The sequence below is a fragment of the Rhipicephalus microplus genome, chromosome X (genome assembly GCF_043290135.1).
Source record: "Rhipicephalus microplus isolate Deutch F79 chromosome X, USDA_Rmic, whole genome shotgun sequence".
Taxonomy (NCBI): domain Eukaryota; kingdom Metazoa; phylum Arthropoda; class Arachnida; order Ixodida; family Ixodidae; genus Rhipicephalus; species Rhipicephalus microplus.
This window is the reverse complement of record NC_134710.1, coordinates 175,182,228-175,203,102: the sequence shown is the minus strand read 5'-3', so window position 1 is coordinate 175,203,102 and position 20,875 is coordinate 175,182,228. Positions and strand designations below refer to the sequence as shown.

At 41.3% G+C, this 20,875-nt stretch overlaps 1 protein-coding gene and 1 long non-coding RNA gene across 4 annotated transcripts in view; one reads left to right on the top strand and one right to left on the bottom strand.

Annotated features, from left to right (window-relative positions):
• The window catches only part of LOC119177202 (Golgi-associated plant pathogenesis-related protein 1), a 63,372-nt gene extending 44,250 nt beyond the window's left edge, over positions 1 to 19,122 (top strand). For all 3 annotated transcript variants that reach the window (XM_037428611.2, XM_037428612.2, XM_037428610.2), the window contains exons 4-5: positions 8,454 to 8,583; positions 16,832 to 19,122. In XM_037428611.2, coding sequence (XP_037284508.2) covers positions 8,454 to 8,583; positions 16,832 to 17,064 — 363 coding nt within the window. In that variant the 3' untranslated portion in view covers positions 17,065 to 19,122. The remainder of the gene's footprint in view (positions 1 to 8,453; positions 8,584 to 16,831) is intronic.
• Positions 1,670 to 2,733, bottom strand: LOC142775876 (uncharacterized). Its single transcript, XR_012887112.1, has 2 exons — positions 2,653 to 2,733; positions 1,670 to 2,377 (listed from the first exon to the last, which is right to left on the bottom strand). It is a non-coding gene; the product is annotated as an uncharacterized LOC142775876 (long non-coding RNA).
• Positions 19,123 to 20,875: the final 1,753 nt, after the last annotated feature.

Below are 20,875 nucleotides of genomic sequence, written 5' to 3'. Positions count from 1 at the left end.
GTCATTTTCGACAGTATCTACACAATATTTATAGCACGTTAAAGAACCCAAGGCGGTCGAAATTTCCGGAGCCCTCCACTAGGGCGTCTCTTATTATCATATGGTGGTTTCGGGACGTTAAACCCTACATATCAATCAATTAACAATATTTATACAATGCATTTATGCAATATGGAAACCTTTTTAGCCGGTAAGATAACTTTCATGCCTTAGTTGTTGTTTTTTATAGGACGTTGTACCTCAAGATACCTGCAGCTAAAGCGTTCAGTTTAGCACGACGTCTTCCAGATTGCTACCTCTCTTTCCTCCTGAACGAAGCCGTCTAGATCGCCACCCTCAGGCAAACGGCGAATTTACGCCTCCAAGACCCGCACCATGACTAGCACATCTGCAACTGCACAGCACGCGTTTGGGCGTTAGGATATCTTCGATTACACGAAAGGCATATCGGGACTACGCTATGATGTGTGGGGTTTAACGTCCCAAATGATTGTACTATAGGATTCTTGAGTATGCTTTTCGCGTTTTTTTTTTCTTCTCGTTGTCGTAGCAAGTAAAAGTTGACCCGCCCTCACCACATGCCCAGAAGTGATCCATATTTCGAGACCGACAGGACACCATCGTCGTTCTTAGTTAGTGCTTCGTGAAATACGTGACGACATTAGTTCGATGTTAGCTGCCTGTCCCCCTCGGAGTAATGTAACATTGTGTTGATTGTCCGTAGATATCATGCATGCGTGATTACGCAAAAAAATCAAGCGCTCAACGCAGGCCTAAAACAGGGCTAGCAACACTCGAAACCGAGTTAAAACAAACGAACGTCCAAAATAACATAATAAACGCAAGTAACAGACAAATAATCGACATAATTACCCTAAGATTGCTAGAAATGCTTCGGAAACACGTGGCTTGCCCCCTCGCCGCGCAAGAAAGGACTTTAATTACCACCTCGCCAATTCATTGCGCGCCATCGCTGCAGCACTCCGTCGCTGCATTTGAAACCGGAAGCAACTTAAGGGAACTCGCTGCAGATGACGCGTACCTCAACTACCGTAAGGGCCGGTTCACGCTAGCGGCAAGCATGCCTCGCCATTTGACGTTCTCTAGGCAGCCATGCGAGCTGTTTGCTTTGCGCACGTCTGCCGTTCTTCGCCATTGGAAACATGGGTCCGAGACCCATTTTTGTGCCGTTCGCCGGAGAGTGGTTCGGCCAATCAGGAGGAGCGACATGGCTGAGCCGCGTCGTCTGCTTTCTCCTCTCCGCATTGCCTGCGTCAGTCGCGGAACATTTCGAGCTGCTTTCTTCTTGCCCCGCGGTTCCCGGACTATGTTCCAGCAGTGAATAGAGCATTTTGGCCGGTCCGGTATTTAAAAAAGCGCACAGCAATTCAGAATGACGTCCCCAAAGCAGGCGTTTGGACAAGTGGCGCCAGCTATTGAGCGTTAGCTACAACAAACGTGTTGAATAATCAATTAATTGATTGATATGTGGGGTTTAACGTCCCAAAACCACCATATGATTATGAGAGACGTCGTAGTGGAGGGCTCCGGAATTTTGATTACCTGGGGTTCTTTAACCCCTTCAGGCGCGAATTAAATCTGGCAACGTTGAAATTTTTTTTTGTTCATAATTTCATTATTTAAGCCTTTTAAAGTAAGAAACTCGAAACAAATGCAAAATATGTTTATTGGTTCAATTTTTGCTCAGCGTCCACATTTGTGGACATTGCGCCTCAAAGCAGTAATATTAGTGAAAGGCGACAAAGAAGAAAACACGCTTTCCATTTAAATTAAAAATAACTTCTTTCAAAGTAATGTTGGGAGAAGTTACCAGAAAAAGTCTATTTAGTGTGAAAGAAGTAGAATCAGTCATTCTCTGATGTCAGGCAAAGAAAAATGTCACACTTCCGGCAGCGGACGCGGCTCTTGGATGAGCATCCATCCCTCCTCCAGCGTTGTGCGTTGGGTATGTTCATTTGCTGTGGCCAGTGCTGGATGCCGTCATAGCGAAGAGTGCTCACTGGCAGGGGTGACGCATTGGGTGCCTTCCTTTTCATCACCTGGGGGTTCTCACAGCTTGGTTGCCCACGCTTTTTCTGGGGCTTGTTGACGCTCACCTGATGATGATGATGATGATCCTTGATAGTCTGGCGCACACCCACAAAGGGGGATCGGCCAAGAACCGGGTGGCAGGATCTTAACTAAAAGGCTAATAGTTTTTCAAACAGAATGTAATTTTGTGTTCTCTTCATTCTCTTCCTCCTTTTCGTCGTCCGAAATGTCTCCATCGGAAACATCTCCATTGGCTATTTTTTAAGGACGTCTTATGCTGTTTCACCGTCGACTTTTTGTCGTCTCGATGCATGATCTTGAACTCCTGGTGACAAAAATTATTAACGTAAACATCATTTGATGCTGCCGGAAGTGAAACACAGAGAAAAGCAGCCTTTCAACAAAGGAGGCACTGAAGCGCAGTGTCCACGTTCGTGGACGCGAAATTTAGCTGAACCTTTCTGTCATTACAAATGATTTCCTATTGCCAAAATATTGTTAAAAGGCATGCGGGATATCTTAGTTATTACTGACAAATGCAAAATTTCACGCCAGCTAAAAAGGTACGAAGTAAACGATAAAAACATCAGAGCCACTTACGCGTCCCGCCATAGAAAGTGGAGGCGTCCATTTTGACTTTTGTTTACGATGTTATTTTGAACCAGGTGCAAGAGATGGCGCCACGCGTTTTTGCAGCAAGATGCAGAGGTTGCGGGAGCCTTGTTTGCGCGCGAGATTCAAGACCCATTTTCGAAACACCTAGGTGTGAACTTGGCGTCCACAAATGTGGACGTTGCGCCTGAAGGGGTTAACGTGCACCCAAATCTGCTGAGCACACGGGCCTACAGCATTTCCGCCTCCATCGGAAATGCAGCCGCCGCAGCCGGGATTTGATCTCGCGACCTGCGGGTCAGCAGCCGAGTACCTTAGCCACTAGACCACCGCGGCGGGGAATGAACAAACGTGTAAATATGACCTCTGAGATTCGGAAAGGCATGCTTAGGCCTAGAACATCAATTATTTGAGTATGGTTCTCAAAAACGGTGCCGAATCGATTAGAGTATGCGTCGTCGAAGCTAAATCACATGAGTCTAAAGCAAATGGAAGGACCAGTTCGGAGCTTACGAGCTACAGAGCGCACGGCGGCCGCTTGATAGATTTGAGGCTGGCGCCGACTGCATTCGGAAGGGCCGCCATGCTTGTCGGAGGAGCTTCCTGCGGGCGGCGCCGGTCTAGGGCATGACCTACTACACTCCTGACCTGCCCAGAGAGCACCTCTTCCAGCGCCCACGTTCTAGTTCATACCTTCTGCCGCTAGGGCCGTCACCTACGAGCGGCGTGGCGCTAGGCAGCACCTGTTCGCTGACGTCACCTTCACTCTTTGTAGTCAAATTTTAACCAACAAAGCACTCGTAGTGCGAATTTATGATCCACAATTTAGAAATATCCAGAAATAATAATACTAAAAGACATTCAGAATTTTTTTTGCAATAAAATGCACGCGACAACGCATAGGCTGTCCAAAATCATGTAAATCCACGGGTTTCCACGTTTGTCAACCAGTGTGCTATAAATTCTTAAGCGCACTGAACAGCTTACTTGACCAGCAATGTATGGGAAGAAATAGTCACATATATGCCGACAGTTCACCACAGAAAGCAGGCATTCTTATACCAGCGCCTACAAAACAACCGTAAAGAAGCAGACGAACAGGTTATAGGTAGCGCCACCTACGGCGAGCGATTGAACGAGAGCGGGGACACGCGCTCCCATAGGAACCCCGCTATCTGAACAGGTCAGGAGTGTAGTAGGTCATGGTCTAGGGCACAGCGCCGTTACGGCAGGCTTGCCACTGGCGTGAACCGAAGTCTAGTAAGCGCCGCAAAAAGTAGCGCCCATGTCACATAACGAGTTTGCGAACAAGATTATACTCCTGCCGGGGAATCCGTAAATGCTGTATACCTCAGAAATTGACGTCATCGGCGGTTTGATAAACGGAGCAGTGATAAGCGGATAAACAGAGCAGACTCTGCGCCGCCCAGCGGCCATAGTGGTTCAAAAGTGTCGGGCGGCGCGCAGAGGCTAGTAGTACACTGTACTTGTACGGGAACGGTGCGGTGAACACGTTGTTCTTGACCAGTTCTTCGGCCGCTATGACAGGCTGCTGCGTGCCACTGTGTACTAATTCACACGCGAAAGGCCAGCGGATATATGTATCACTTCCCTGGTAAGAGCGAGCGAAGAAAAAAAAAAAGGGGGGGGGGGGGGGGGTAGGGCACAAGTGAAACGCGATCGCCGGAATCCGACCGACAACACCAAGTCGTTGACTAGTCCAGCACGTAGCCGTGATTTTTCTTTTTTTTTTATCGCTGGCAGCCAGCAAGCTGTTCAAAAATCCGTGCTTGTCCCGCTACAGCTGCACAGCATAATCACCGCGCAAAGCTACTTTCACAAAGAGGATGTTAAGCTTTGTGTTAAGCCGTGCAGAGTGAACAGATGCTTCGGCTACCTTGCCGATAGGCTTGGTCTAGACAAGTTAATCATAGCTTATGCTAAATAAGCATATTAAAAACAACAATAATCGATACAAATCAATACTTACTATACTCATTGATACCAGTTAAGCTACCAGATTAAACCAGGCCATGCTTGAACCAAGCTTAGTTAAGCGAGTATATCGCAGCCTAATAGAGTTTGAACAAGCCAATTTAACCCTAGTCAATACCAATCTATACTATAGATACCTATCAAGTGGGATTAAGCAAGATTAGTGATGATTATGTAGAATCACGTTAATCCAGACCATGATGAGATGGCATAGCCATGAGGTAGATTAGACCTAACCGAGCTATGTTCTTTTGTATTAAGCATGACAGTAAATCCGGGTTGAGCTAATCCAGAAAGAATCAATTTTGAGTGAATTAAGAATGACTGGCCATTTGGGTGACTGCATAGGGTCACATTAAGCCGATTCAATTAAATTTGATTAAGCTGGATTAAGGCAATTGAAATATTGAACTATCCTGTTCTGAGTAAGTTGAAATTGCCTGGCCGTTTCGATGACAGAGTACAATAAGGCAATGATGACAGGCCACAATAAGGCGTATGCATTAAGCCAGATTAAGCTAATCTACATTAAGCTAATCACAAACAAGTTATTTTGAAGTGAGTTAAGGTTGTCTAGCCTGTTGGATGCCAAAGCATGGTCACATTAAACCCATCCAAATTAAGCGAGATTAAGCTAATGCAAAATAAACTAAGCTAATCTGATTTATGTTATTACAAGTCATTTATGTTAGTCATGCTCTCTTACTGTGCCATGTCACTATTGGCAGTTAACAAGATAAAAAAACCTGCCTTTGGAGCCCCACAACGTTGGTCATGTGTGTCATGGCACAAATGACATGCATGACATCATTTTCATGTTAAGACCACTCAGTTATGCTAGTAATGCCCTCTTCTACCATGTCATGCCAATTTTAGTGGGCACCAAGTTAATAAAGCGGCTGTTAGAGCTCCATGAAAGCGTAGAGTGTGTCATGACATGCATGACAAGTTTTTTGTGTTATGACCAGTTTTTTTCTTTTCATCTTACGTTGTTATCATGCCCTGTCAATTTTGGTATACACAAAGTTAATAAAACACCTTTTAGGACAATATTACTATGCCATGTGTCATAGTGCTCATTACATGCACGACAGGACTTTCGTGTTATAACCAGTCATTCATGCTAGCGATATGCTCATATTATGCTGTGGCGGTTTTGGTACACATCACATTAATAGAGCGGCCGTAAGCCCTCGATGACCGGGCCATGTATGTCATAGCCTATACGACATGTATGACGAGCTCGGTTTTCGTGTATGTCCAGTCATGTATATTTTCCTCATGCTCTTGATACACCATGTTAATTTTGGTATACATGAAGTTCACCAAACGACCGTTGTAGCTCCTTGACCATGGCATGCAAGTCATGACATATATTAAAGGCATGTCATGATTTCCATCTAATGAGCAGTTATTTGCATTTTTCACACACTCTTGTCTTACCATGTCAATTTTGGACTAATCAACTTAATCAATCAGCTGCGAGAGCATGAGGACATACACAGCCAGGGAGATGGACTAACCACTAGATACCCTCTAAATACCTTTATTTTGTCATAAAACGCTTCGTGCATAATGATTAGTGCCTAATCTATTTGTTACCAACATTATATGTGCAAGCCTTACCACCAGAAGGGATAAACAGAGCCAAATTACCAAGCATTTCGCTGAAAGCAATCCCTCTCTGTATGACAGCCAATGCCAGCGAACGCAAACATTTAAACAAATGTGGCGTCCACAAAAGCAGTGTCTTCACTCTGTTCCGGAGGAGCGCATCAAGGCACCCTATTCTTCACGGAAGTAGAGTGGTGCTCGAATTACATGATGACAAATGTTAAGGGAATTAAGTTTCGAGTAACGGGGGGTTTTCAGCTCTTTCTAATTAACAGACAGAATCGCAGATATGCCATGCTTCTATTTCTGAAAAAAAAATGAGTGCTTGCTTCAAGTGGTTTGCGCTGCAGTCTCAATTTTGTGTTAATGCCAGCTGCATTTAGACTGACAAAATATGAATGTGTGTTTAACTTGGGGCATGTTAAAATTGGTACAAATGCTATCAAATGAGTTGGTAGTATGCATTTTTTTTCTGCCGCTTGCTTAGCTTTGATGGAATTCCCAGGAACAAATTACCAGAAGTTGACTGTGCAACACAGCAGACCAGCTGGAATGTTAATGTGCTTGCATATAATGTTAATTGTATAGCCAAACTGCGCTAGGCCACACTGTGCTATTGTTATGCTAGTAGTAGTATGAGTGGTAGCAGTTGCAGCAGGCACCACGCCGGTCTTGTGACCGGAGAATGGTGAATAAAAAGAAAATCATGGTGATAATGACGCTTGAAATGGTGATGATGAAGATGGTGCTTGCATTTCTGTACAGATACTAATAAATGTTTTGGGCAAATGGGTAGGTGGAATGGACCGCGTTTGCCCTGAAACACTGCCACAGGGTTCAAGCTCAGAGATTGAGCATATTGTTTCATGGGATCCACATGGCTAAACCTGAACAACAAAGAAAACCTTAGTTAAAAATTGCGCTGCAACTTAGGGGCAAAATGTAATGCCTGACAAAAGGGTGAAAGCTGATGGTTTTTATGGCATGGAACTGGCCAAAATTACTTCTTTTTACTAAAGACTTTATAACATTCATGCTAGCAGCATGTGGTACGCTGAACACTCTCCTGACATCACTACCGAGGCGATGTGTAGTGCATACACATGGCACACACTTTGCATTGCTGCTTTCGCAGTTGGATGTAGGGGACTTTCCTTCTACGATGCATGTGAACATTCTATGCATTTTTGGCAAGGACTGCGTGATACGACGATGCTGATGACAGGAATCTGCTACAATAAGAGTGTATATATATAAATTATGAACGTAACATCTATTGATGTCAAAATCCAATAAAAGTGTATATATATAAATTATGAACGTAACATCTATTGATGTCAAAATAGTTTTGCGAAACCTCATAAACATGTAGGACAAGAAAAACAAAACATTGCCATCTACCTAGTGTTGCACAATGCTGCAAAGAAATCCCATAAAGCTTTTGTCACACAGAAAGCAGCTGCACGTTAAATTATGAACATAACATCTATTGATGTCAAAATAGTTTTGCGAAATCTCATAAACATGTAGGACAAGAGAAACAAAACATTGTCATCTACCTAGTGTTGCACGATGCTGCAAAGAAATCCCATAAAGCTTTTGTCACACAGAAAGCAGCTGCACGTTCTTGATGGGGAGTGATGCGCACAAAAGACAAGACTCAAGAAGGAACACAGATAGACAGACGAAGTGCAAACTAACAACAGTTTACTGGCAAGAAATGTGACCTTATTTACATCAACGGCTAACACTCGTTACATATTAAGAAGCAAAGCAAACATGAAACTAACTCATGCGTGTCTTACCAGTAAGATATGCAATTTCGTTGGCTGATAAGGAGATAGGTGGCATGCTGATGCATTTGTCTTTGAGACATGAGATATTGTGAGCATCTATGATTAGGCATGTTGTTTCACATCTGTTCTTTGTAATTACAGTGGATCGTTTAAATTCTGTGTTCCTTTTTGTGTTCCGTCTTTTGTGCACATCACTCCCCATCAAGACGATTCACCAAGCCCAAAATGAAACCACCCTGAAGCTGTTCGATCCTTCTCAGGGGGGTAAAAATTTTCTGGCTTTTGTTACACTTGTTGATTTATCACCAGAATATAAAATTTGCATTTTGGTGTCTTAGCTGTATAAAGTACGAGTAATTTAACTATCGTTCTGTTCTTTTGTAGCTTTGCGGGTACGCACAAGAATGGGCTGATACATTAGCCAAGAAGGACACGTTTTGCCACCGACCAAACAACAAGTATGGCGAGAACATTTACATGGCCTGGTCATCAGACCCCACAAAGGAAGTGACAGGTGTGTATACAATTATTGAACTTGAGAACGAAATACTGTCCTTTGTGTAAAATGAGCTTTTTAATGCCCTAACACTATTAATACTATTGCAAAAGAAATTTAAGAATGTCAAGACTGCTTGTTTAGGATGTAACATTATGTTACCCTCTATTGTGTTACTGTGTAAGTTTATTGAAACCAGTGTTTTTTTTGCCTTAGTCTCTTTATTTATTTTATTTTTACATACTGCCAGTCTCAATAAGGACTATTGCTGGAGGGCAAACAAAATACACAAGAAATACACTTATAGAACCAAATACACAATGGATACACTTGCACTTACATGCAAAAATGGGTGACTACAAAATTCTATAATTTTACATGAAAAGTATAAAAGCACAACTTATGTATGGCTGATATACATGAAACTATTATACTACATAATCTACTAATAACACTGACATATTCAAAAAGCAACCAAGAACTGTGGAAGTGAGAAAAAAAAGCATAGAAGAAAAAAATAACATCATTTCAGCTATGAGTGGCACGAATGTGGTTTTCAAGTAAAGTTAAATAAGTATTCAAATCCTTACTATTAGTCAGACGAGCGGGCAATCTGTTCCATTCTCTAAGTAACTGTGAGAAGAAGGAATACTTGAAACAGTTGGTGCTGAAATGGTATTCCTATAATGTTAGTGAATGTTTATGGCGTGATTGTCTGGTTTCTGAAGTAGACATGAATCTAAAGCTGCCGATGTTTAGCTACTTATGAATAAGTTGGAAAAGCTATTGTTTGTTCGAATGCATGTACCTATTCTTGAATACTTTTCCCACCCTGAAATGATCTTGCACGAAAATATTGCAGTATTTATAAATAAATAAATATAGTAGACTTCTAATAAATGAAACTCTCTTAAATGAAATTGCTGCTTAAATAGAACAACTGCCACTAATATGTTTGGTTTCGTACTTGAATGTTATACCCCTGTTTATCTCTCAGTAAACGGAACTCTTCTTAATTTTTCTGGTCTCTTCAGGTAGTCTACTGTAAACAAACAAATAACACATTTTGAGCTAGTTGGTTGTTCATACCGAGGCAAAAACAGTGTGTACTGACAAGAAAAGACAAACACAAGGAAAGATGTAGACACAGTGCCTGTGTTTGTATCTTTCCTTGTATCTGTCCTTTCTTGTCAGTACACACTGTTTTCATCTTGGAAGTTACAAGAACTCCAGTGTACACACTTCCTTCAAATTTCCAAGCGCCTGCTGAAGTTGCTGAGTGTGCTTTTTGTGTCAGAATTTACCCAAAAGAAATGAACTGGCATGTTATTAAACTGGCTAGATATTGTACTTTAGGCAGAGCATCTCCTACTATTACCTCCTCCATACCACAGTCCTGCGGGTCACCTGAAAACCTTTTTTTTTTTCGCTCTGCTTTGGCTTCTATGCACCTTAAATCCCTGACATGTCTCTTGAGTGTTGCTCATTTGGCTATTAACTTTCTGAGGCATGGTAGCACCCTTCTCAGAAAGACTACTAAGTAGGTGTCAGAATTCCACCAGGGGCTCCCTAAAAGTGCTTGGATTCTTTTGGAATGCCAACCAATGGCGCTAGACCCAGGAGGCATGTGTGGGAAGTTTCTATAGATATACCCTGGTGATTAGAAACCCAGCTTGCTGTCATATTTTGCATAACTTTGTTATGTGTGAAAGCCTGAGTTTCTTTCACCCCAAGAAGGCTTTGAGCAACCTGTAGCTTCTCGTAGCTCATCTTGTGCTAGCAAATGAAGTTTTCTATAATGTGTAAGAAAAAATGTTGCTTAAAGGGATGCCTTCAGAAGAGCAAAGGTGTGTGTGGAGAAATTACTGCTTCAAGTTAGAGGAAACACAACCAAAAATGAGGCAACAGAACACTGGGTTTATAACTAGTAAAGGCTCAGAAAGAAAATGTAAACTTGCCCTTGCATAATTAGTGAATACAGTCCAACCTCTTTATAAGAGACACTGATATAAGAGACAAATGTGTATAAGAGACACCAGGTGCCTACGTTGAAATAGGTGTTCGATATGAAAATGCATACATAGTAACCTACTTTCAAGAAAAATCTCATATAATAAAAGACAAGAACTGCTGCCCAGAGCATGCCTCTTATAAAGGGGTTCAACTTTTTTATGCTTTTGTCATCAAACGTCCAATGCTGACAAGGCACTGGCAAATGGTTCTTTCTTAAACTGGTTATAACTTCCCCCTTGCTTCAGCACTTGCCCGTTTTGTTTTTTAATGTGGCTGCAAGGAGCTTTTCAATGTGTTGACTAAGGAACCATATTCAAAACAAAGGGTGCTTAGCATGTTACTCTCCTTTTCAAGCATGTGGTGTTCCAAGCTCAGGAAATAATGCCAAAACTTAAGTGAAAAACTGGTGATAGGCACCGAAAAGGTTTTTCTTAACATGATCAGAATTTAGTAAATTTTTGATCTCATTTTTGTAAACCCCCACCACAATTGACCTTCATTGACATTCAAGAAACCTGGATTTGTTTTTGTTTTGTGTGTGTGTCTCCATTATGCCTGTGCAACACTGCTCAGTGGTAATGTGAGAATGGCTTGGTCCACTATCAATAGACTGCTTTCAGTTCTTAATGAAGTGCATTGGAACCCTTTTTGTCATTAAGTCATAATAATGGCATAATTTTTTGTTTTAAGTCTGACTTTGCATGCGTCTCACTTTTTAAATAATCATTGAACCAGGGATATGAAAACATGCAGACAGCTTCACTTAGAATAAAGTTCTGATGCAGTAGCAATAAAGAAATCATTAGGCAGAACTGGCTTTGTTGGTATGGAGCGAAAAATCTACATTTTATCTGTTTATTTTAGCATAGTGTTGGCCCTTGGGTCGTTACAGGGTGGATCACAGTTGTTATACCGTACAAAACCATACTAATAAACAACATTTCAAGAGCAATAAGTAAGACATGTCAAAATAAAATATTCAAACAATGCAATGCAATAAAATATGACACAAAACAATACAATTTAATACAATACAACTGTGCACTTATTTGCAGGCTTTTTCACAATATTAACATAGCAGGAGTTAGAATATAGCAAAATTAACAGAGAAAAGTCAGCGTGTCAATCTTTTAGGTAAGGCTGAGAGAAATATTGCTTGAGCCTTTCCTTGAAGTTTCCCACTCAAGTACACTACAGCCGCGATAAGGGTAGGAAATTCCGTTTTCAAATATTTTTTGGAAAGAATTAATTTGCATATATATTGAGGTGTTGCTGAGGTGGTACTTCTCATGTACATTTATTAATTCCTCTCAAAATACTTACTCTGCACAGTGTTAAATAGTGATCTGTGTCAATACTTAGTTTTATTTTTTCACAGTAGAAAAAATTATTTTAGCCTGATCAGTTTTCGATATGACAGATGAACCATTTCTGTTACCTATTCTTTCAATAAAAATTTTAAAGAATGAACCTAGTGGCTGTCCTCTGTACTGTTTCTAGCATTTTGATTAGCTGAACTTCTGAGGGGCACATATAATATTTGCGTATTCCAGAGTTGGCCTTGCATACGCGAGATACGTTGTTGGCTTAACCGGTGTCATAGGGAGTTTCAATTTGCCTTGTGAATACCACAAGTTCTTTTCCACTGCTGAACAAATGTTTTCAATATGGCAACTCTGTTTTAAATTACCTGTTATATTCACGCCAAAGTACCTTATGGCATCAACTGTAGAGAATAGGGTAGAGCCCATTGCATAATCATGAATGAGGACGTCCTTGCTCTTATTTGCAATGTGTAGTGAGACAGTTTCATTCTCATTTATTTCCATTTTTGATGTAGTGCATCAATCACTGACAACTGCAAGAGTGAACGTTAAGTGCCTTTTGATTACTGGCATTTTAAAATTTTTTTATAAATTAAGTAGTCATCTGCAAAAAAGCCGTATGATTGTGTTTGTATCAATGTTGCATGTAATATTGTTTACATGGATTAGGAAAAGTATTGGTCCTATGACGGAGCCTTGTGGGACCCCTGAAGTGGTGTGCAGTGGACTGGAGTTGTGGCCATTTAATTCTACATATTGTGTTTGTCCTGTCATGTACGCTCCTATCCACTGTAGAACACTGTTATTTATGCAAAGATATATAAATTTTTAACTTGGTGTGGGGAATTTTATCGAGAGCCTTTGAAAAGGCTAGGCATATTGCATTGATCTGGCTTCTCTCATTTATAGCATGAGTAAAGTCGTTTGAAACAGTTGAGTGGTTGTTGGGAGATTCTGCTTGAAGCCACGTAGATTAGGAAGGGATAACTTATTGTCTTCAAGGTATGTATGCGTAGATTAATTTTGATATGACGAATTCTAAGCTTACAACACACGCAAGTCAAATAAATCTGATGGTGGTTTTCTATACTTTTTCTATCTCCACATTTGCATATAGGTACAACCCTTGCCATCAGCCAATCATCTGAAACTTGTCTTTGTTCAAGCAAAGCATTAATATATTGAGGAAATAGTGGGCAGCCCACTGTCTCTTCTTCTGCATGAATGAAAAATCGGGAAAAATGCACTAATATATATAATTAAACTCTTCAGTTTGAATGGTAATAAAAGCCAGGCTTTCTGTGAGGCAAGGTGGTGATCTAACATAGAGCCATGCCAATGCTTGGAACCACAGTGTAAAATCACACTATATGAACATGTCACAGTGCATGAGTCTCCTTAACGTATATAATACTGCATAGCAGAAGCGTAGAATCCTGCCAGGCATCAAAACATGTCAATTGCACAATGAGCAGGTGTTTTAAAGGCCCACTCAAACATAAACTTAGAACGCTCAGACATATTTAATCATCATCAGTAAAAGCATCAACAAGCTGAACAGGTTCACGTGTTGCCTTACGGACACATAATAGGCCCTTCACTGATTCACAAATAGAAGAATTATGATATAGTGGGCACTTGCCAACTGTACTTGTAGTAGGCATTATAGAATAGTTTATAACGGCCTTTTGTTAAGCACACAAGCGTTCATTTCCTTACAGCAGGGATGAGGCAGCCACTGAGAACTGAAGACAAGCTAGCAATCGGGACAGCAATGCACATGGGCCTGATTACACTGTCGCGTTCTACTCTTGAAGATGAAGCTCAAATGTCCTCCAAGTTTTCTGGCTTTGCTGAATAGTACTCACTTTGTTTGCTTGACTGTTTCAATTAATTAGTGCTTTGTTCGGATAAGCTAAAGAGACTAGACGGGTCTTAACCGTTTTTTTTTTCATGAAGCATCCCATGCAATCACTACATCACCATACAAAAAAAAAACTCTAGAGAAAATTGGCTTTCTTCACTGTGAAAATCGTTGTCAATATTCTTTTCGATCCCCTCTAGAAATGGCCTGTATATGATATAAGGGAAAGGTATTCTTTCAAACACTTATGTTAGATGATAATTTATTCAGACTCACTCCAACTTCTCCCCCTTGCTATTTTCACTGTACCGGCTCTTGTGGGACACTAAATTTTGTATCTGTGGCATGCTTGCTGAGGTGAGTTTCAGACCCGAGCATTATAATTGCTCTCGTAACCTACCACAGTAGCTTGCTGATGAGCATAAGGTCATTGGTTTGATCTTGACTGCGGTCGTGAATGCACAATACAAAACCATCTGTGCACCTTGCAAACATTGAGTGCAAGAACACTATGTGGCCAGTAGTAACTTGAAGTCCCGTATCATGATGTGCCTCATAATTACATAGTCGGCTTGAAGGATGTGGCACAACATTACAAGTGGGAAGAAAGAAGGAACACGAAGAGCCTCAACTCACTACTACCGTATAAATCGGACTATAGGTCGAGTGGGAATATAGGTCGACCTCTCAAGTTCAGGTTACTGAAAAAAAAAAAGAAAAAAAAAACCAAAATTGCTGAACGACATTTATTTGCGAATTCAGCGCACTGCACCCCGATCGTCGGAGCTCCCCTCAACCACCATCACAACTGTTCCTATTTGTCAGACGTAGCACCACTGTCTTCTGAAGATAGAGTTTGTCGCTGGCCACCTCCCACAGTGCATTGTCTTCCGTGCCATACAGCGAGTTGCTGATGGAACATTTCTTAAAAGCATTTTCCACCATGGAATCTGGCAAGGAACGCCAGGCGGGAAGCACCCAGCCACAAACAGTCGCAAGCGGAGGCCTCTGTAGGTTGGTGTCTTTGGGTTGTCGCCGAACATCCACTTTTGATACTCCAGCCGCACTCGGTCCTTGAACAGCTTGTTTAGCACAACGTCAATCAGTTGGAGGGTGGACGTCATACCATCTGATATCACGGCGAGGTCCGTTTTTTTCATCGCCGAGTGTGCGCTTCACAGCGTCGGTTAAGTGACCACAAAACGCATCTAGCACCAGCATGCTGCAAAGACGCAGCAGTGCACCGGGCTGACGGTTACAGACTACTCGTATTCATTCGAGCATCATGGCCTCGTCCATGTATCCCTTTTTGTTGACGCGAACGACAACACCGGGCGAGAAAACTTTATTCGGCATTGTCTTACATTTGAAAATGATGAAGGGCGGAAGCTTTCTACCTTCTGCCATGCATGCCAGCATGACGGTGAAGCACGAGTGCTCGTTGCCAGGGGACAACAGCTTCATATCCTTGGCACCACGCTCCATGATCATGGTCGATGAAGGCAAGTCAAACCACACGGAGGTCTCATCGGCATTGTCAATCTGCCCCATCATGTAGTTGTTCTGCTCCAGAAGCCGGTTCACGAAGCTCTGAAAGTTTATAAGCTTGTCTTAAAACTCGTCTGAAAACTTCTTACACATGGATCTGCGCCACCGGAAAGAAAATCCTTTGCGTCTCATGAAACGACGCACCCAAAAGTTTGGTGCACGAAACTCTTCTCTCGTGAGCCCAGCTTCTCAAGCGAGTTCCACAGCTTTCTTGCAAATGGTATCCACGGTCACTTGCAGCGAGCACGCATGAACTTCCCACACAAAGTTCCCTAGCATATTCTCTTGTTGAGAATGAACCACACTTCGCCCACGAGATGACATTTTCTGAGGATTGCACATCGGCAGCTTCCCTTTCTGCCAGGGGCGGCGCCAGGATGTTTTTACTGGGGGGGCAACCACAAAAAGTGAGTTCCTCCGGGGGGGGGGGGGGGCAAGCTAGCTCTGCTCCTACTAGGTTTTCAATATATGCTTCCGGGCACTTGGGTGGGCATAGGGGGGGCAGGCGAGAATTTCGGGGGGCTCCAGCCCACCCTTGCCCCCCCCTGGCGCCGCCCCTGCTTTCTGCACGTTCCAATAGCACACGCTTTTTTTTGATACCCCAAAGCGGCACTGAGCAGCCATATTCACATTCGCTTCTGCGAACTCAAAAACTTCTAGTTCAAATGCAGCTGAGTACTGCCTTCTCGTACTGCTACTCATATTCAGTGAATGAAAAAAATACCACTAAAAATAAAACGCAACGTCAAGCGTAGCGAGAACTCAGAACAGATCGGAGGCAAATCACGAACACAAAAAAAAACCAGACATGAGAGCAAAAAAAAAAAAAAAACCCTGCAATTGGATTTCAATGCGAATATGGCCAGCTTCTCATGCACATGCAAGCCACATGTTGCCAGACAGCGGTGCACTGTCGGCTAGACACCTCTATATAAAATGAGGCGCGACTTTAGCTCGTTGTTTTATTGCAAATATCTTGACCTATACTCTGGTTTAAATGGTAATTATATTTTTGGAAGTATTTAATATATAGGCACTCAAGACATACACAGAACTAGGCTCTAAACACACATGCAGGGAAAACATAATAAGCCATCAAATTTCGAATACAACTAAGTTACCTCAAACACTGCTAAACAAAACTATTCAGCGTGCCAAACCTACAAAGTAGATTTAAACCAAATCGACATATATAGTGCAAAACTGAAAATTTTTTTCCGTACCCATCCTGGCCTGGACATGAAGGAGAGACAGTCGGGTGTGACAGCCTGCTTTGGCACAAGAAAGACTTAAAGGGCTGCCACAGTTTTGTTTTCTTAGAAAGCCCTAAAGCTTCTTTTACTAATTACTGCTTCGATCTTTTGCCTAAATTAGGAAATGATAACTCACTATTCTCAGAATACCTAATTTGCACCCCCACAAATAAAAAATAATAAACTCGTTTTTTGCTGCTTTGACGCTTTTGTGACTATCAGTAGGAGACATATGCCTGACATACTTGATGTTTTGCTTGCAGGGCAAGAAGCTGTTGATTCGTGGTACAGTGAGATCAAGAAACACCAGTTTGGCTGCGAGCCACGCAGCCTTGGTTCTGGTCATTTCACGCAAGTCATCTGGAAGGGCAGCAATGAACTGGGCTCGGCGCGGGCCCGTACGGCTACTGGAAAGCTGATTGTTGTGGCTAACTACAACCCTGCAGGGAATCTCATAGGCTCCTTTGCCCAGAATGTGCCACCACCCAAGAAGTGAGCGCGGCACCATTTTGAATGAAACTTGGCAGGCATGTGGTGGCTTTGTGAAAATTGTGTGTTTGTATGTATATATATATACACACACACAAGCTTTTTAATGTCGAAGTTGGCTATTGGAAAGCCTTTGCATTTTCTAGTTTAGAAGATTATTTTACCAAAAAATGCCTCTTGCACAGTATTACCTTTGTAATTAGGAAGAACCTTGGCATCAAGGCATTGTTGGCATTGAGCACAATTGCTCATGACTATTGTGACTATATTCAACGTTTTGGTCCAAGTATGAAAAGAAAGTGTGTAAGTGCTAAAGATGATTATGCAAACATCCATTTATAACACTGTGTGACGATGTAGCTAGGGCTGCTGAAGCAGCAAAAGATATGTCTTTAGGGCACCAAGATTTGACTGTAGTTGGTCCAAGCTATTTTGAAAGTCATTTAAATGAAGGGAGCCATCTGTGCCCCGTCTGTGGCAGCAAACGTGAGTAGGCACCGATATGTTGTAAAGTTACAGTAACTCAGGCATTTATCTTTAGCCACAGGTTTCTAAACTAGGTACTATTTCTGGAGCACAAATGTGTATTATTTTGTGAAATGTATCTTTCAGCTGTTCTATCTAATGATAGCTTTTAAGAGTGTAAGAAACAGCAAACACCTTGCACAGAAAAATGCAGAGAGGTGTGTATAAGATATTTTTACTGCCTCATTTTATTCCATTACCTATATACACAAGGCCAGAAGTCAATGAGATGTTATTACACTATAATGCTCAAGGGCTTTTCCTCTTTTAGGTATAAATTATGCACCATGCTTCCAAAGCATTATGGCTTCCTTTTAAATGTGTCAAGCTATTCCAATATCCTGTGCTTTTTCCGAGACTAAATACGTTTGTGCCAAATATAGGAATTTAGGAATTTAAATACTGGCATTGAATACAAGTGAGCAAGGTATTGTGAAGAGTATTACAGCATATTCTAACATACCCTATTCAAATTCTAGAAAACATCATCGCCAGTGACTAAAGGCATGCCAAGAGTTTTTTCTTGAACATTCCTATATGTGTTCGCATCACTATTTCATGTGAATAATTAGCTACACGCCAGGAGTAAAAGAGGGGAATTGAGTGAGCACGGTTCTTTCAGTAATTTTATCTCTATTTAGGAAGAGTGCTAAAAACAGGAGAATGCACTATGTAAGTATTTTAGGAAATGCACAATGTAGCTGGTGGAAATTTAAGTTTCAGTAATGCCACAAAAAATTTCACCACCTATCCTTTCTGGTAATGCATTTCCCAACATCTATTCTATTGTCTAACAAAGAAGGCCCCCCAAACGATTCCCATGTTGAACACAGTTTGGCAAAATGGCTTACTTATTCATATCTGTTTGTATTATGTGGCTTGCATCGTGGGGTGTGAATTTCAGCATATACAAACACATCCCTTCAAGTTGCTGCCTTATGCTCACATGTCATGTGGAACTAACTTAGTTACACCTATTTTATCCTCCCAGCATGTTTGACAAAACTTGTGCTTAGGGAGTCTCGTGAAAGCCACAAAACTGACAAAATGCCCTCTATGCTTGAGGTGACGTCACTGGTTCCTGCTAAGAAGTTATTGGTGGATTAGTTGGTTGATCATAATCACTTGAACGGCAGCACATTTGTGGAGACATGGACGAATACTACTAATTAACATAAAGGCACTGATATGTATCGCTATTGTTATACTTTCATGCCAATTACAGGGCTCCAATTAAAAAAGCTCTGCAAAGCTGTTCTTGTAGTTTAAACAAACCACTGCTGAGGTATTGCAGGTCATTTAAAATATGTTATGCAAAAGAGACTAGATATTTGTGTGCTAGCTGTTGCATAACCACATGGTGATTATTGTATATTCCTGACTAAATTGATTGAAAGTATATCTTGTTTGCATATAGCAGCATCCACTATGCCCAAATGTACAATGATTATTGCTTGCATTTGTGCATTGGGTCCAAGACCAAAGAGTGATGTATTATTTTTTCCATGTGTATTGAACAATAAAGTTGTTTTGTTACATATTTTTGCGAATCTTTCAACTGTACCTTTGAAGAAAAGATGGCTTTGTGACATTTGCATGCCACAAAAAGGCTGTAAAATAAAGGTGCCAATAGAAAACTGCAGACATGTACATATTGACTTCAGCTGAAAGCCAACATTTCAACATGATGACTCACCCTTGTCTGAGCGAAGGTAGCTATTTTTGCAGGATATATACACCTGTCAAGTACTCCTTTGGCTTATGGGCAAATAAAACGAGGTGGCAAGGAAGAGCAAAGTCAAGGAGGGGTAGGTGATGCTGAAAACTTTAAGATGGAGGGGTTTGCTGTGATTGAGAGTTAGACTGTAGATGATTTCAGGCAGCTTTTAAGCCAATGGCTGTTCTGGAAAAAGAAAATCAGCCCCAAGGTTAGGGGAAAAGGATGAATATACTCCTAGAACAGAAGAAATGCAAAAAAAAAGAGAGAAAAGAATGCTTCAGTGGGTAAAAAAACAGAAGATTGATGAATCAGTAAGATGTTTAATCAAAAAAGTGTGAAGAACTATGTGTACACCAGAAAGTGTGGTCGCCCTCTGTTTTGTGAAAAAATTGTTTGCTTAGTGCTCAAATGATGTATATTATGTATGAAGCAACAACAAATGTGTACAAAACAATTTTAATTTCATAGCTAGCTTGCATTATTGTTTGAAGTTTGTTAGCTGCGATTTCATGCAACTTACATGGCCTTTGTTCAAAATTTGGCAGGGCTGTTATGTATGCACATTTCAAATGCCACTTAATGGTGGTGTGCGAGAACCCCATAGGTTAGTAACTGCTGATAATTCAGCAATGTGGAAGCTTTCTCTCATGTGAAATTTGATATCACATGATCATTTAACAGGTCCACTGATATTACTGTGATTATACTAGATGCCTTAGAATGTTAAAGAAAATTCTGCTGCTCTTGATCACTTCCTTTTTTAGAATTTCTAACTTCATACAAATATTTGTGCGAAGTTGCAATTTGCATGACCTCATCAACACAGTATGCTGTCGTTTTCGTTTTTTACCCATGTTTTTACTAGGAGGCTTTAACTTTCCAAACATGACATCGACACGTCTTTCTCTTTTTTCACAGCAGAGTGGAGATTTCCTTAATATATGCTCCATTTATTGCTTCACTCAGTAACTCAAGCCACCAGAATTACAACTAATACAGTAAGCACACTCATCTTAATACTTACAATGCATCTGACCTCACCTCTGACATTACATACTTACCATGAATCAGCGACCACCTCTCGCTGAATTTTGCCACCAATATTAGCCCTAGTAAAAAGGCTAAACAGCGGAAACATACGAGACTGCCAGAAAGCTAACTTCGAAGCAACAAATAATGAGCTAATAACTCGCTTTTACAATGATTTTCTTAGAGATTTTGAATCTGATTCCATTCAACCTAAGTGAAACCTGTTCGAACTGACCGAGAAGTACATTCCTAATTGCACATTTATTTCCAATCCTCAAGCACCGTGGTATTCCAGTCATCTGAAACTCCTACGTAATTGCAAAAAGTGTTTCTTTTGTTTAACCACAAGGTTGCCTTCACCATCATGCTCGACAACTTACAAATTTGCTGCAAACACCTACTTAAGAGCTCAAAAAACTGCTAAAGACAACTACCTAACTAGAGCACTACCTGAAATGCTAAAAACTAACCCTAGAAAGTTTTGGCAAATGATTCGCCCAACCACGAGCAACGCTATATCACGTATAAGATTCATCTGAAAATA